The sequence below is a fragment of the Vigna umbellata genome, chromosome 9 (genome assembly GCF_029865625.1).
Source record: "Vigna umbellata cultivar VRB3 chromosome 9, Vumbellata_1.0, whole genome shotgun sequence".
NCBI classification, from domain to species: domain Eukaryota; kingdom Viridiplantae; phylum Streptophyta; class Magnoliopsida; order Fabales; family Fabaceae; genus Vigna; species Vigna umbellata.
In genome coordinates this window covers 43906521-43922061 of record NC_142173.1, presented here as the reverse complement: position 1 = coordinate 43922061, position 15541 = coordinate 43906521, and the positions used below count along the sequence as shown (strand labels likewise).

General features: G+C 36.1%; 1 protein-coding gene across 3 annotated transcripts; it reads left to right on the top strand.

Annotated features, from left to right (window-relative positions):
* Positions 1 to 11896: 11896 nt before the first annotated feature.
* LOC148193647 (uncharacterized) lies at positions 11897 to 15263 on the top strand. Of its 3 annotated transcripts, XR_015782350.1 has the most exons (8): positions 11897 to 12355; positions 12491 to 12613; positions 12831 to 12951; positions 13029 to 13086; positions 13861 to 13961; positions 14358 to 14435; positions 14522 to 14675; positions 14908 to 15263. XR_015782350.1 is itself a non-coding variant. In XM_088099648.1 (6 exons), exons 1-6 carry the CDS (start codon positions 12261 to 12263, stop codon positions 14370 to 14372), a joined length of 513 nt encoding a protein of 170 aa, XP_087955774.1. In that variant the 5' UTR covers positions 11897 to 12260; the 3' UTR covers positions 14373 to 15263. The 3 variants fall into 3 exon arrangements, 1 of the variants encoding a protein (XP_087955774.1); XR_015782349.1 differs by having other exon boundaries at positions 14522 to 15263; XM_088099648.1 differs by having other exon boundaries at positions 14358 to 15263.
* The last annotated feature ends 278 nt before the right edge of the window (positions 15264 to 15541 follow it).

Genomic DNA, 15541 nt, shown 5'->3' with positions numbered 1-15541 from the left:
ATGATTTGATGATATATTTAATGTTTGAACCGATTAAACTGCATGATTATGAACTGGAAAACTGAAAATTGCATTTGGGTGGAGTTAGGAAAGCTTTAAAACAGGTTTTTCAAAAATCTGCAGAGTTACCGCTGAGGGGTAAACTGCCCCTGAGCGGCACTTTGCCAGATTTGATTTTTCTGGTTTTTTGTGATATGGAATGTGGTACTGGTGGCGCTGAGGGGGAATTCTGGCCCTCAACGGTGGTTTAGCTTCGAAAGGAGTTGTGTTCTGTGTTTTACTAATGATTAACATCATGTTCTGTGGTTTTGTATTTGTGTTTTTAATGTAGGAATGGCATCATCTTCAGGAAAAAGATTGAAAACCATGGCAACCAAGAGAAAGGAAAAGGAACCAGAGCAACCCCACTCTAGCAGGTTCCTCTCTAGGAAACATGAGAAGCACTTTAAAGTGGTTCAGGACAGGAGACTTCTGATGGAGAGAAAGGTTGGAATGATACCTAACCTTGCTCCTCAATTTGGAGAGCAAGTTTTAGGGAATGACTGGGGAAAGCTAGCCACTTATCCTGCACCTGCCAACATAGCTGTGGTTAAGGAATTTTACACCAATGCAAAGAAGATTGGTGATTATCCAGTTGAGAATTATTTGGGCTATGTCAAAGGCCATGCTATCAGGTATGATCCTGATTTAATTAATAACTTTCTGGACACTGTATGGGCTGGTGAGCAGTGCCAGTTTGCTCTTTGCATGGAGGAAGGTGCTGATTATGAGGATGTGGAGAGAGTACTGTGTATACCTGGAGGACACTTCCAAAGGAATCAATCTGGCTCAGTGGTTAATATTAGGAGGACAGATTTGACTCCTCTTGCAAAGTATTGGATGGCGTTTTCTCATGCCAACATTCAGCCATGTTCACATGTGTCAGATATTACTCTCAATAGGGCATTCTTCATCTACTGTGCTATCAGAAACTTGAATGTTAATATTGGGCAAGTGATAGCTGATGAGATTAGTGTGTGCGCCAATACTTCAAACAACAAAGCACCACTGGGACATCCTTCTTTGATCATGCACCTTTGCAAGATAGCTGGGGTGGACACTTCTGCTCCACCATTTGAGAGGCCAAGAAAAGCTATTGATGAGGCCTATTATAGACAGTACTGTGGAGGTGATGATGCAGCTCAGCCAATTCCACCACGCCGGGCTCGTAGAGAGAGAGGGCCAGCACAGAGCCAGACATCTGCTGATACACATGAAGCAGAACCATTCCAGATGAGGGACATGTACATGTCTCTTATAGGTGCGCAGTTGCAGTCCATTCACAGAGGGCAGGTGGCCACTGCTGAGATGATTGTGGGGATGTATGATACACCTCCAACCCACAGGTGGACTATGGATGAATTCCATAATGTGGTAGCTTGGCCAGAGGAGCCAGTGCATGGAGGAGGAGCTGGAGCAGCTGAAGCTTCAGCTAGAGAGATGGAAGAAGATGAAGCTGATGATGATGATGCATTTGAAGATAATGAAGATGAAGAGGAAGAGGAAGATACAGAGGACAGCTCAAACTGATGAGGAGCTGAGATAGCATTTACTGATAAATGCTATCATATGATTATGCTTTTGTGGTTTAAGTTTTCTGAACTTATTTGTTTTTGTTTTTAGATTACGGTTTGATGTACTCTATTTGAAACCTGGTTTCTTGTGATGGTTTGCTATTAATTGTGATTGTGTGATAAGTAATGCAGAATGATGCTTATGATTGATTGATGTTGAGATGATGTGCACATTAAAATGCTTATATAGGTGATTCACAAGCTTTGTGAACAAATGCATGATATCATGATTGTGATTGTGAAATTAAGCAGGATGTGTATGTCAAATGTGAATGAGCTTATATGTGAGATTTTGAGCTCCAGAGTTGTTATTGTTGAATGCTATTACTTTGAAAGCATGAATGGTTTTGCCCAGGTTTTCTATGATTGAATCAATTGCTTGTTTTGCATCACATGATCAAGGCCATTTGTTGAAAACCTTTTTATTGGCCAAATTCATAAAATTAGCCCACTAAAAGAGAACATTGTGTGTTCTATCCTTTGAACCCTTAGCCTTGAATATACACTGAAAACCCTTAGTTGAAAATCTTTACCTTGAGTTAAGTAGAAGATCTTGTGGGGTATTGTTAAATGTTCAAGTTTGGGGTTGTTGGGAAAACATGAAAAGCATTGAGCTAAGAGCTAAAAAGTAAGAATATGCATAGAAAAAGAAAAGAAAAGAAAAAGAAGCAAAGCTCAATGCAAAGGCAAAAGAAAGTTGGGAAAGAATAAGATGATTGTGTTGTATGATTCTCTTAACTCAAGGATTTTGTGATCCAGAAAAACCAATTTTCTTCTTAGCCCAGCCACATTATAAGCCATAGAAAAGTCCTTGTGATGATGCATGCTTGTGAATGTTTTTGATTGTGGTAAAATGAAAGGCAAATTTGATTCATGTGACATTGTGATAGTAGAGTGAATGAGTGATCATCTCTTATACACTTGAGTGTGAGTGAAACACTTGACTTAGTGAGGAAATATTACATGAACACATGAACATCCATGCTTAATTGATTGATCATTCATGAGAATAGCATTTGTTGGAATTTAAATGACTTTGTGAACACTAAAACATGTGCACATCTTGATTAAACTCTTGGTCATAAGTTTGAGTGAAGTTGTTACTTATCTTGAAAAAGAGGATTTTTGAATGAGTGAACCATCATATGAATTGGTTGAAGATTGAGTTACATCTTATTTGCTTGAGGACAAGCAAAGTTTTAAGTTTGGGGTTGTGATAACAGTTGAAAAACTGTTATTTTTATGATTAAAATTGACACTAAAAGCAACCTTTACACTTAGAAACTAGCTTGAAATCATGCTTTTCTTTATATTTTTGGAAATAAGAGAGCTGGACAGGTTTATGCTTGATTTCAGTGTTTTTGTGCAGGTTTTAAGGTGAATTTGGTGAAAGAAGTGAAGAAGGAGAGAGTTGAAATCAGAAAAGACAACAAAAAGTGCAAAAAGGAGAAGCCGAAGTCACCGCTCAGCGGCAGTTTACCGCTGAGCGGCACTCTGGAAGTCACGTGAGGTCCGCTGAGGGGCAAAATGGCCGCTGAGGGGAGAAAACAAGTCACGCACTCACCGCTGAGCGGTATTTTACCGCTGAGCGGCACTTTAATGGGCTTGGACTTGATTTTTTGTAATTTACGAATGATATATAAGCTTTAGGGTTTCCTAGGGTTAGGCATCTTTGGCAGAAACGAAGCAAACACTCTCTCTTCCACCCCTTGGGGTAGATTGGGAGATGGTGACAGCTCTCCTCTTCTCTTTCACGGGTTTTTCTATCTCTTTCATTCTTTCATTATTGTTCATCTAGGTTCACCATGAATATGGTGAACTAAACTCTGTATGTTTGTTGGGGACTCAATGTAATCTTATGAAACTCTCATATATGGAATCTGTTTTTACATCTTTTAATTAAGACTTATGCTTTCTTTTCATCATTAGTTAGGGTTTTTCCTCTTTGCTTAATGCTTGCATTGTTTAACTCATTCGATGCATGATTATTGGTTTTGTCGATACGGGCACGTACGGGGAAGTCTAGATCCGGGGAATTTCTCCCAATTTTATATTGGTTGTCATTAAGCTCCTGCACTTATGAACTGATCATTAGGAATGCTAGGAATTGTATGAACTCGTGATTAGGGAGAAGCCTTCTCGAAAGGTACATTAGAGAGTGGCACTAACAATGATGATTTGACTGTTGAATTCCTAAAAATATATGAGAGTGGATAAGATGAAATTGACCCCCAACAACATATTCATATCTATATTTCATTGAAAGTGTTTATGTTTTGCTTTTTGCCATTGATCAAAATTCATGCATACATGTTTATTTTCTGTCTTGCATCTTAAACCCCAAATATTTCGTTTGTAAGTCTTAGTTAATCAAGAAACCACATAACTAAACTAGGCCGTGAGTCCTTTGGGAAGAACGATACTTGGTCTAACCAAGTTTATTACTTGAACGATTCGGTCATACTTGCCGATTGAAAACAAGTTTGTGACATCATAATTTGGTGTTCATAAATTTGTCCATCACTAAGCAATTAAGAAAGACACATACAATCCAGCCAAGACAAAGAATTAATAGCTGGAACAAACAAACAAAAGGAAACAGGACACCTACTTGTTGAAGACCTCCAATAGCATTGTTGCTGTTTGATGAAATGTCTACTTGCACAAGGCTCTGGACAGCCACGATTTAGTCCCTCAAAGCATTGATTTGAAGTGTTGATTCCTTGCTTAAGAGTATTGAGAGGGTGTAGCAACGTCCAGGGAGCAATTCCAGCCACCAAAATGTCCAAACCGCCAACAACAAAGCAAAACAGAGGAGTATTAATTCAACAGCAGAAAACTGGATGAACACAGTGGAGAAAAACATTTACTGGGAACAGTACAGAACGAATTTGAGAAAAGTAAAAATTGTTCATGAAACTAGACATCCAGATGAAACTAGGAAAAAAATTTCATGGAAAACGGACAAGAAATGAAGCTAAACTAAATCATACAAGTTCACTGTATTTTCACGCAGAGGCTGGGCGAGACAGAAAATGGCTCAGCGAAAATGAACATATCTAAGCTATTCTACTCTAGCATGCAATTCCTAAGAGATCAAAAACCTAAGGCTCATGATACCACATGATGGGGAAGTGCATACCTAGAGGGAATATACTAAATGACATTTAAGAGAATGGGAAAGAAATTAAAAATGGAAGAGATTAAGAAAAGGAAACTTAGGAATTGAAGATGCGCCACTTGAACAAGCTTCCAAGATAAGCATCAAGAGGAGGACCGCCACTTTCTTGAACAAGAAAAGGTCTGCCCAAATTTGGGACTTTAGAGACAGAATTCTATCTCAAAGAGGATTGCAAAAGTGCAAATCAACTCAAATTCATTGAATCAAGGTAAGGTGTACAAAAAAGAGACCCCTAAGCCTTCTTATATAACCTTTGGAGTGAGCTAAGATGCAAGATCTAGGAGATGTGGGACTTTTGAGGGTGTATTTCGTCCAACAGCTGCTGCAGGTCTTCTAGGGACTTTTGAGTCCCACATTGCTCAATTCTCTCCACTCCAAAGGGTTTATAAGGCAACTAGTTCTCCTATAGTTCAAAACATGAAAACTACCTATGCTACCTTGCACTAATGCCTAGGATGCCCATTTCCTCTCCTTTTCTTTTTAAGACCAAGCCATGGAAAGTCCCACATTGCTTGTTCTTAAAGAGAAAGAAGAGTTTATAAGCGTCTCTACAACTAGAAATAACGAAAGAACAAAAGAGGCAAATACAAGCCAATGAAACCTATTCTACTCTTTTTTATGCTTGTTGTCACTTTGAAAACTCTTCATTGTTGCCCCATTTATGATCATATCAGTGGGGGTGCATGAGAATTTCTCCTATGCCTTCTAGAAGTAGAAAGCTGATGAGGGTAATAATCACCCAGACTCATAGACATCCCTCCCTCTTAAGAGTTTTCACTCTGACTTCCCCTAGACTTACTTTTCCTTATCATTCTCAACTCATCTTGAATAACAGCATTTTGAAGCTCTCTATTGGCTTTCTCTTCATTCATTTCTCTTCTTATTTCCTTGAATTCATTAACTAAAGTTTGAAGAGAAAAATGTTCTTTTTCACTATCACTAATCCTAGGAGAATGCCTTCTAGACATTATGATGGACTTAAATGTTATTCTTGAAGTAAAGACTAAAGATTTTCACTTGAAAGCAATATTCCAGGTAAGGGAGGTGATTCACTAGGAATGCTTAAGTACCAAGCCTTATCCTTGCCAAATATGCTTCTAGTTACTTACTAGAGTCCTTAGATCAAAATCACTCTTAAATCCACTTAAGTCTTAAAGACAACAAAGAAAACACAAAGCAAAGAAAAGAACACAACCTAACTCTAACTTCGGACCCCTAAGAGAGCTTCCTATTCGCACAAGATATATACTATCTATGCGAGAATTGGAAAAGCAATTAAAGTGAGGTCTCCTAGGTGAGGCTTAGACTTTGGATCTAAGACACACTCACCGACTACTCAATTTTTGGTTGTGAGACTTCTTTTGAGTCTAGTTACAAATGAGGGAAGAGCACTTGTGAACTCTAGCACCTCACTTGCTTGGATTTAGAACTTACAACCAAAGAAAACCAATGGAAATTACAAAGAAATTTGGTAAATTGGAAAGGAAAAGTTAGAATAGGCTAAGGAAAACAATGTGTGCAGCTTTGGTTGCTCTCAAAGAACTTGAATCTACTGGATTCCAAACAATTCTCTCAGCTGCAAAGTGCTTAAACAGAGAAATTAATTTTTCTGCAGTATAAAACTCTGCTGCAAGTCACGGTTTTTCCTTCTTCAAGACTCAACTTCATTCACTTTCCTCACCAATTGAACTTCCTTTGATGCTTCCACTTGCATTGTGCCATTTGAATTATAGTTCACCTATCCAACAAGCCAGTTAATCACAGAAACTACCACCACAATTGCCAACAAAATCACATCCAAGTGACAGCAACACCAGGACTTTTGTCAAACAGCTGGTGTGCAGAGTGTTCAAAATTCAGAAAAACAAACAATTAAATGGCTATCAATCACGGTGGCACATCAAAATGATCTTAGGAATGGCTCTAGAACAGATTTAAAACGCAATAAAAGACCAGAAACCAGAATCAAGCACGAAATAGCTATGCAATAAAAGTGGACCAAACTGTTTGTTGAAATGTCTCAATGAACTTGCATTAATTGTTGACAGCAATGTTCAAAGGTGCAACCAGAATTTCGAAAACAGGATGTATTGGTCCTATTCTGCCTTTTAATGTTTTAATTACTCTTTTTAACTTGAACTTTTGATATGTTATGGACCAATGGCTTTTACTACATCCACCCTTATTGAATCAAACAGCCAAACTTTGAATCTCTGGACCAAAAAAAAAATTACTGCATAGCTCTTGGCAGCCAACACAAGTCTACCCAGAAAAATGACCAAATGCACAATACATTTTATATGCTCATTCCAATGACTTAAACATATTTCAATGATGAGTGAAGACTTGCAGAAACAGCTATAATGAGCTAAATCATTGTGTAACAGAATTGGAATACTGCAGTGGTCATTTTCAGCTCAAATTCACAACCACAAGGTTCAAAATGTAGATTGGCTTTGATTCTGGATTAAAAGCATCAAAAGGAGTTTGAAAATGGTATTTGAAAGTTGCTCAACACAGAAGAGTCAACTTAAAAATGATTGGCAATGATCTAGTACCAATCCAACTCAAATTATGCAGAATTTTTAACTCAAAACACTTGCAGATCGGCTACTGCATTTTTTATGCTTACAACATTACAAAACACTTGGAATCAAATCATTTGATGTTCCAAATGATTCAGACATTAACTCATTCAGTTGTTGTTCAATAGAACAGTGCACAATGCTAAATGAACAGTGAAGTTTTTGTTACAGCAGTAACACTTTCTGGAATAACAGAACAGAACTAAAAAAACCATGCAGATCTGAGTTTGGTTGGCAAATTTAAACACCTGAGCTCATCTCTTGATTGTTCATTGCTCTTAATTGGTGTAGCCACATCCAACACTTTCAGAACCGTAAAAACTTGGTTAAAAACCAAATTTGATGACAAAACAGCAAATTAACCAAACATGACTAAGACAAAACGGAATTGATGCTCAAATGATTAAAATGACTCAAAACAGCAAGAGATAACCGAATAAAATGATGATAGACTCAAGCAAATAGAGCTGGTATCAATAAAACTCAAAACATAGAAGCCTAAACACATCATAGATGCTGAAACAGAAACAGACTTCAGAATAACAACAAGACATAGTAGGAATTGAATAACAGTTTGGAAAATGAAAGATGAAACCACTTATCTCACGGTTCAAGTTAGAACCTAAGCTCTGAATACCACTTGATACATCCTAGAAGATGTAGAGGAGCAGAACCGAGAGATTGGAGGCGCAAGGAGACTTGAACAGCAGCTGAAACCAATGGAACAGTAGCAGTAGCAGCTGCAGATTGTGGTGCAGAATTGGAATTTCAGGAGCAGATTGGTGAAGAACTTAGGATGTGAAGCAGCGGATGAGAGGTGTTTATGGTGAATGGAGATGGAGGCTAGCTTGGAGAGGTGATTCACAACTCAGAAGGCTTCCTAGATTGGAAGGAAGTTGCAATGGAAATCAAGCTAAGAAGAGACTCTTGGAGAAGGAATTTACTATGCATTTCAGCAGAAATTCTTTACTAAAAATCCAAAAGTTATTTACAAGCTTTTCCTATGAGATTTTATAGATTAATCTCAAGGCTTTAAGCAAGCAATTTTCACGTTGTAGATCTGAACCCATGTGCTACATGTATGGCTTCTAAAACACGTGAAAATTGAGTTTTATGTGAAAAAAACATTTACTAATGCAGCCCCATAGAAGGATAAGTACACCCCTTTTTGTATAGAAATGTCCTTTTTACCCTTCTCCATGTTTTGGCAGATTTGGCATATCTTCTTGTTCTCCAATTTTCCATCCAAAGATAGCAAATAGTACTTGACCTTGAGGAGAATATTCATCTTGGAGCTTTTTGGCCATTCCTCTTGTGATGGGTCCTATGGTGTTAGACCTTCTTGTATCACCTTCCATGCACCTCCAACTACATCTACGTTTTCCAATTCCGCTGCCACCTCTGGTCCGAGAAGCCACTCATTCTTGAAGACTGAAGCTGCTTCCATCAATTGGTTAGTGATGTAAGTTGTGTTTCAAAGTGAAAGTTGGTGATTTTAAAGTGTAAAGTGTTAACACTCGGCAAGTGTACCGAATCGTATCAAGTAATAATAAAATGGTTAGACCAAGTATCGTTTCCCAAAGGACTCACGGCCTAAAGAGTTATGTGATTTGTTGATTAAATTAGACTTGTAAACGAAAACGTTGTTGTTGAATTACGAACAATAAACATGAATGCAAAGTTTTTATCAATGGAATAGAAAGATGCAAAAACGGTTGATGTAGAATATGAATGATTATGTTGTTGGGGTTTCCGATTCATCCTATTCAATCTCATGTATTCAAATTCATCTTTCTTCATTAATGTTAATGTCACTTTTCTAATTTACCTTAAACCCGATGTCTCGATGAAGAAAGCCTACTCCTAGTCACTAGTTTACAATGTCTTGTCTCCCTAGCAATTATTCATGCATTACATTCGCACAGAAGCTTAAAGGCAACCAATCGTCCTATCCCTATGTCCAGGAAATATTGCTCTCGAGAGAATTTCTTCAGTTCTAGATTTACTTATATGTGTCCATACAAATACCATCAATAATCATGCAATTGAATGAGTTAAACAAATCATGCATAGAGTATAGAAGAAAAACCCTAACAATTAATGAAAGAAAGCATATAAAACATAGAACCAATTCAATACATGAGTGTTTCAAAGGATTACATCGGTTCCCCAACAACAATGAAGGTTTAGTTCGCCATAGACATGGTGAAAATAGATGAAAAACAATGAAAGAATGAAAGATAAAACCCTAGAAGTTGAAGAATAGAGCTTAAGCACCCAAAATCCTCCTCCAAGGGGTGAAAAAAGTGTGATTTCGCCTCTTTCTGTCCAAAGATATGATCGTTAGGTCGACTAAAACCTTATATAGCTTTCCAAATATTACAGAAAATTGGCCCAAAGCCCAATAAAAGGGCGCTCAGCGGTAATTAGCTCTCAGCGGTAAGTGCGGTTCTTCTATTTTGACGCTCAACTGTAGTTTTGGCCCTGAGCGTTGACTGCGGTCCTTTGAATGCCGCTCAGCGGTAACTGCGGCTCCTCTTTTGTGCACTTTCACTTCCTTTCCTGAGTCCAGCTCCTTATACTTCAACTTCTTTCATCTAATTCATCTTAATTCCTACGAAAACAAGGAAAACCAAGAATAAAACCCATCCAACTCTCTTATTTCCAAAACATAAGCAAAAGCATGTTCCAAGCTAGTTTTTAAGTCATAAAGGTTGTTTTTGATGTCAAAATTAAGTATAAAAATAACAGTTTTTCAATTGTTATCATAAAGTTCAAAGTATGGTTAATGGACGTAATTCCATGATCCTCAAGGAGAGGATACATGGTGTTGTCCTATGTTGTGATTCAAAGTGCAATCTCTTGTTGAGATTCAAGTAAATTTAGAATGAATGCAGGAGCTTAGTCTTGGGGGTTATCCTGAAACTCCAATGGTCTTTCATTCTCAAGTAGAGAGGATTGATCCATGTCGTGAGGAGTAGCAGGAGCTCCTAGTCTTGGGTGCTTCCAGTATGGCCCAATGTGAGTGATAACGGACTAACCTCGTGAGTGTGGTAGGGTGAAACCCATTGGCAATGGCTTTGCAAAGCAGTAGAAGCCACCATAAGTGCACGACTCACCATAGTTCAGCAATCATTCTAAGTCCGGACAGTCAAGTAAGTGTGGTGTTATGTGTGAAGAGTTTATGTTGAGCGAATGAATAAGTATGATTGTATGAAGTTTAATGAAATTGTATATGATTGATCTTTGTTTAAACTAGCTTATCTTGTTGTGCGCTTGTATTTTGTATGTTCTGGTGTTCTTCTTCTACAATGATCATTCTTTTGGGTGTGAGCAGCGGAAGAAGAGGTGTCTCTGGAGCAGGCATTGGATGGAGGTGATGCTGTGGAGTAGTTAGTATTGTAGACGTTTGTGGATAGTTTTGGAGTATCCTATAGTAAGTATATAAAGTTTTAAATTTATAGTTGTTTTTGGATGATTGTAAAGGTAACACTTTCTATTTTAGATAGATAACTATAATACTTTATTATGCATGTGACTTCTCTTTAATATAGTTTATACTATATATTTTGGGATGTTACAGCAGGAATTTAGTTTTTTGAAAAATTGAATTTTAATCTGACTTTTCTTAAAATATTTAAAATTAGGAAAAAACATTAAAGGACTATTTCACAAATAGAATTTGGTTTCTGGTGACGGGAACTCTTAACCTGGGCGGTAATACAAGAGATAGTTTCAGAAATTAAAATGTAAATAGATTTATTTGGGTAATTTTTTTTAAAATAAAAATCTTTATATAAATATGACAAATTGGTCACTGAACACTTCATTTAAAACAGGAGAATAAAACATTAAGAAAACAGTAACATGATATTAGGTGGGAGATTCATAACAAATTTTTTGGAAGCAATGATAAATATAAATCTTAATTTTTCTATATCTAGTATACACTTAGTTTTTTCTTTGTATATCTCTTTTCTTATCATATTGTATAATCTATAAATTTATCAATTTTTATTCTCTCTCTAAATATATATATATCAAGTATTGATATACCCATTTGGTGATCATGATTCAGTTTTCATTTTGTGGCTTTTGTGAGAAACTGGCTAGGAATTTTATGTTGTGCCCTCTTTTCTCATCACTATAATTCCTTTTTCTCTTCTATATGTTGCAGATGGGTTGTGCAACTACTCAAAGTCATGAAGGAAGGAATGCTCCAGCATATATATATATATATATATATATATATATATATATATATATATATGCTGAGAGACTGAGTTCTATACCAGTTCCAGCAGAGAGGGAATGACAGGTACTATGCTAAATGTTTGTAACAGAAGACTATATATATACACTACAAAAAATATTGTATTTAGTGGGGATTATTTTGGGGAGGTTATTAAAAACCCCCTCAAATAAACATTATCTAAAATTATTTTGATAAATCATCTTAAAGCCAAGAATAGCGGAGGTTTTGATTTCTTTTGGAAGAGGTTGGTTAGCTTAATAGATTATAATACTTTTTTTTTCATTTCCCTCACATTTTTTTAGCATTCCCTCCCAAAATTTTACTTTTTTTTCACTCCAAATTTTAGATTCTTCTTTTCTAGAATTAAAACACAACAAACTCAAAAGAAAGAAACCCTTCGTGTCTCAGCTTATTCCCTGACCTTTCACTGTCTTAGTTTTCTCTTCACCCTTGATTGACCACCTCAATACGGTGGAGACGCCCGTCACCGTGGAGGACTGGCCACCGTGGCCCACGAATTGGGGGGCTGAAGAAGCAGCACAGCATGGAGTACTGGATGATGGGGTCGCTTCTCTACGACGTCGAGGGCAGAGAAGTGGTTAGGGTTTCAGATCCGCAACTCGCCAATGCCTTCTTCGTTCCGTTCTTCTCTGCGCTCAGTTTCAACACGCACGACCACAACATGTAGGATCCCGCCACGGACACGGATCGTCAATTGCAGGTGCTTCGCCATCTTTCTTTTCTTGGTAGTTGATTTGTGAATCACAGGAATGCAATGCGACACAAGTTAATTTCATTTTTGCATGATGCGATTAATTTCCTTTTCCTATGTAATTTTTGTAATATTTGCCAATAGGTCACTGAAAGTAATATTGAAGAGTTTAAAGCAAACAATGGGGGATCTGACTCTGGGAAACGACATCAGAGGGTATTTTTGCCGCTTCGGCGTTACCACTACCGCCAGTGAGCTCACTCGAAGGTGTTCCAACACTGTAGGAGCTATTATATTTTTTGTGTTCTTACACTTTCGAAAGTAGAGGGAATACTGGGATTCCTTTGAAAGTTAAACACACAGACTACATGAATTGTAACTATAAGGTTGTAAGCTCAAAGTTTGTCCTCTTACAAATGATTCTAGGTTGACATTTAATTTCACATAGATTTGCATGCTGAACTAATTTCCTCTGCTTCTTTAGGTTTGTTCGCTTTGTGAGCACTCCAAAGATATTGGAACGTGTTTATACTATAGAATCCGAAATTGCACAAATTGAAGAGGCAATTGCAATTCAAGGAAATAATTCTGTAGGGATGAGCTTTGTAAGTAAATATCTAGCAATTTTTAAATTCAATGGCATCAAGTAAAGGTCTGTTTAATTTAACTTGTATATCTACAGGTAGAGGAAAACCAAATAAAACATGTGGAAAGCACTGAAGGGAATTTTGAAAGAACAGGTACATGTATTTCATAGGGTTATGCTTTGAAACTATTAACTAACTTGTATTCAACAAAAATGGATATATATATATATATATATAAAGCTTTGCTGAAATTTATAATTGCTGTAACTAAGAAGATCTGTTGGCTTTGCTCAGGCAGGAAGACTAATCTGTTTACTGAAATTTTGGAAGCTCAATTGTAGCTATATGCTCTGATCATGAATTCAAATTTTGGGATATAGTTACCGAGATTCCTTACTACTAATTAATTAATCATCATAAAATTTCTTTTAACAGATTATGGAATGAAAAGCATTGACATTTCAAGCATGTGATGGAGTACCATTTAGCAATTTCATTGCTGAATTTTTATATGTATAAATCACTGTTTGTTTATTATGGGAATAAGGTTTCAAATTGTAGATCCAGAAGCATTTATAGGCCAATTCTTGGTGATGCGGAAAATTATGGGAATAAAACCCCCAAAATTTCGGTGGCGGGTTTTTTCAAACCCCGGATCTATATTCTTTAAATGAATATTGTTTCCTTGATTTGGGGTTTTATTCAGTTGGGGAGATTTTTTTATTTGTATAATAATATGAGTATAACTAAATAATGAGTTTTGCTGAGTTGATTTAACGTATTGGCTACTGCTTGGAAATTGTCTTTTAGTTTCTAAGAATTTTTATCTCTTTGATAAGTCTTATTATTTAATTATTTATTGATGTTTTGTTGCACTATATTACTTCTTTTTTTTTATCGTTATTGAATAAACTATTGCTATCTCAGATAAGAAAGCTGACTACGATGTTGAGGTCAGCGGGGTTGAGATATCTCCTGATCTTATTGAAGAGGCCAGCCTGCTACATTCAGCATTGCTGCAACTACATGTATGACTAAATTTTTATATGTATAAATATCATTGTTTGTTTCCCCTTGATAGTAACTTCTTGTTTTGCTTATCAAATGAAATTGTCAAACTGATTTGGATAATTGAAGTAGCTAATAATGACTCCTTTTTTCTCTTCTCATTATTTATCGAATTAACTAATCTGTTTACTAAATTTAAACTTCATGATCATGGAAAATGAGAGCATCTGTTATATGCAGAGTATTACAACTTTGAGTTCTACCAGTTTCTTGACTTTTCATTGACAGATTCGTTTCTTTTGTATATTAAATAATGATGATTTAATTAGTGACAGTAACAACTCTCTATATGTATTAAGTGGATGAGGGATTTGAGTGATGAAGTAAAGAAATAGCTGGTTTTGTTGAATATGCAGGTTGAGTCCGTGTAGTTTTGATATGTCATTGGTGACTGTGTGAAGTAATACTAGTATTGGTGATAAGCTTTGTAAAAGGTATTGTTCAATTTTGTGTGTTCTATTTGAAATGGGTTTGAATATTTGTTACCCTGTTGAATCTTTGGGTTATGGGAAATTGGTAGGCTATGTAAAGGAAAAAGGGTCGTGTGCTTATAAATATGATGTAGCTGAAAGATGTGGAGCATTGGTTTATCTTAACAAATTCACTGAAAGATGTGGAGCATATGTTTTTGTCAAGCAAGAGATGATGCAACCTAGTGCCAACATCAAAGACAGGTAAATTTCTTTCTATATATTTATCTTATTGTTCTTTCTAGTTTGCATATCAAAGACAGGTAAATTCCTTTCTATATATTTATCTTGCTTTTTCTAGTTTGCATATTGTCATAAATTTTTGTATGAAGAATCTCAACTTTGTAGGTTCAGAAATGGATGATGAATCCATTGTTCATCTTGTTTATCATGCTTACAATCTCACAAAACTTTGTATGTATATCATCAACCAAAGATTAAAAGCAATGGAAGCAGGAGAGTCTACGAACAATGACTTGTTGGACATACATTGTTGAATTTTAAAAAAGTAGTGATGGAGGAATGAGTTTAAGGGAAGTAGTTGATGAAGTGAAGCTCTTTTACTTTGCAGCATAGGAAGCAAATGCAGAGTGTCTCATGTTAAACTTTTATCTGAGTTAGGGATTTTGTTTAGGTTATCAACATTAGTCTATATGTTTTTAATTGGTCTTGTAGTTTTCGACCAGATCAATCTTGTAATGTTATCTAAATATTATGTACTTTTTTATATTTACATTGTAATTGTCAACGAATGTACTTATATTATTTTAAATCATTAATAAAATTAATTTGAATTAATTTTGTATATTTTACAATTTTATATATTTTATTATTTTTTATTATTATTTTAGCAAGCTTGTGAATTGAATAACATATATTAATACAAAAAATAGTGTAAAAAATACAAATATTTTTTGTAATCAAATAGTTGAAAATAAAGGAGGTTAAAAACTCCCACAAAATAATAGTCAGTAATAAAGGAGGTTTTTACCCTTCGCAAAAAAACCTCCGCAAATTGAATTTCATACCAGGGGTTGTGAAAAACCCCCGCAGATAGGTTGTGGCGACTC

What these genes read in the sequence shown, in the direction of transcription:
- LOC148193647 (XM_088099648.1), top strand. Translation starts at nt 12,261, where the DNA reads ATGCCTTCTTCGTTCCGTTCTTCTCTGCGCTCAGTTTCAACACGCACG. An exon ending in ACACGGATCGTCAATTGCAG is followed by an intron (nt 12,356 to 12,490) that starts GTGCTTCGCCAT and finishes ATTTGCCAATAG; the next exon opens with GTCACTGAAAGTAATATTGA. An exon ending in AGGGAATTTTGAAAGAACAG is followed by an intron (nt 13,087 to 13,860) that starts GTACATGTATTT and finishes TTGCTATCTCAG; the next exon opens with ATAAGAAAGCTGACTACGAT.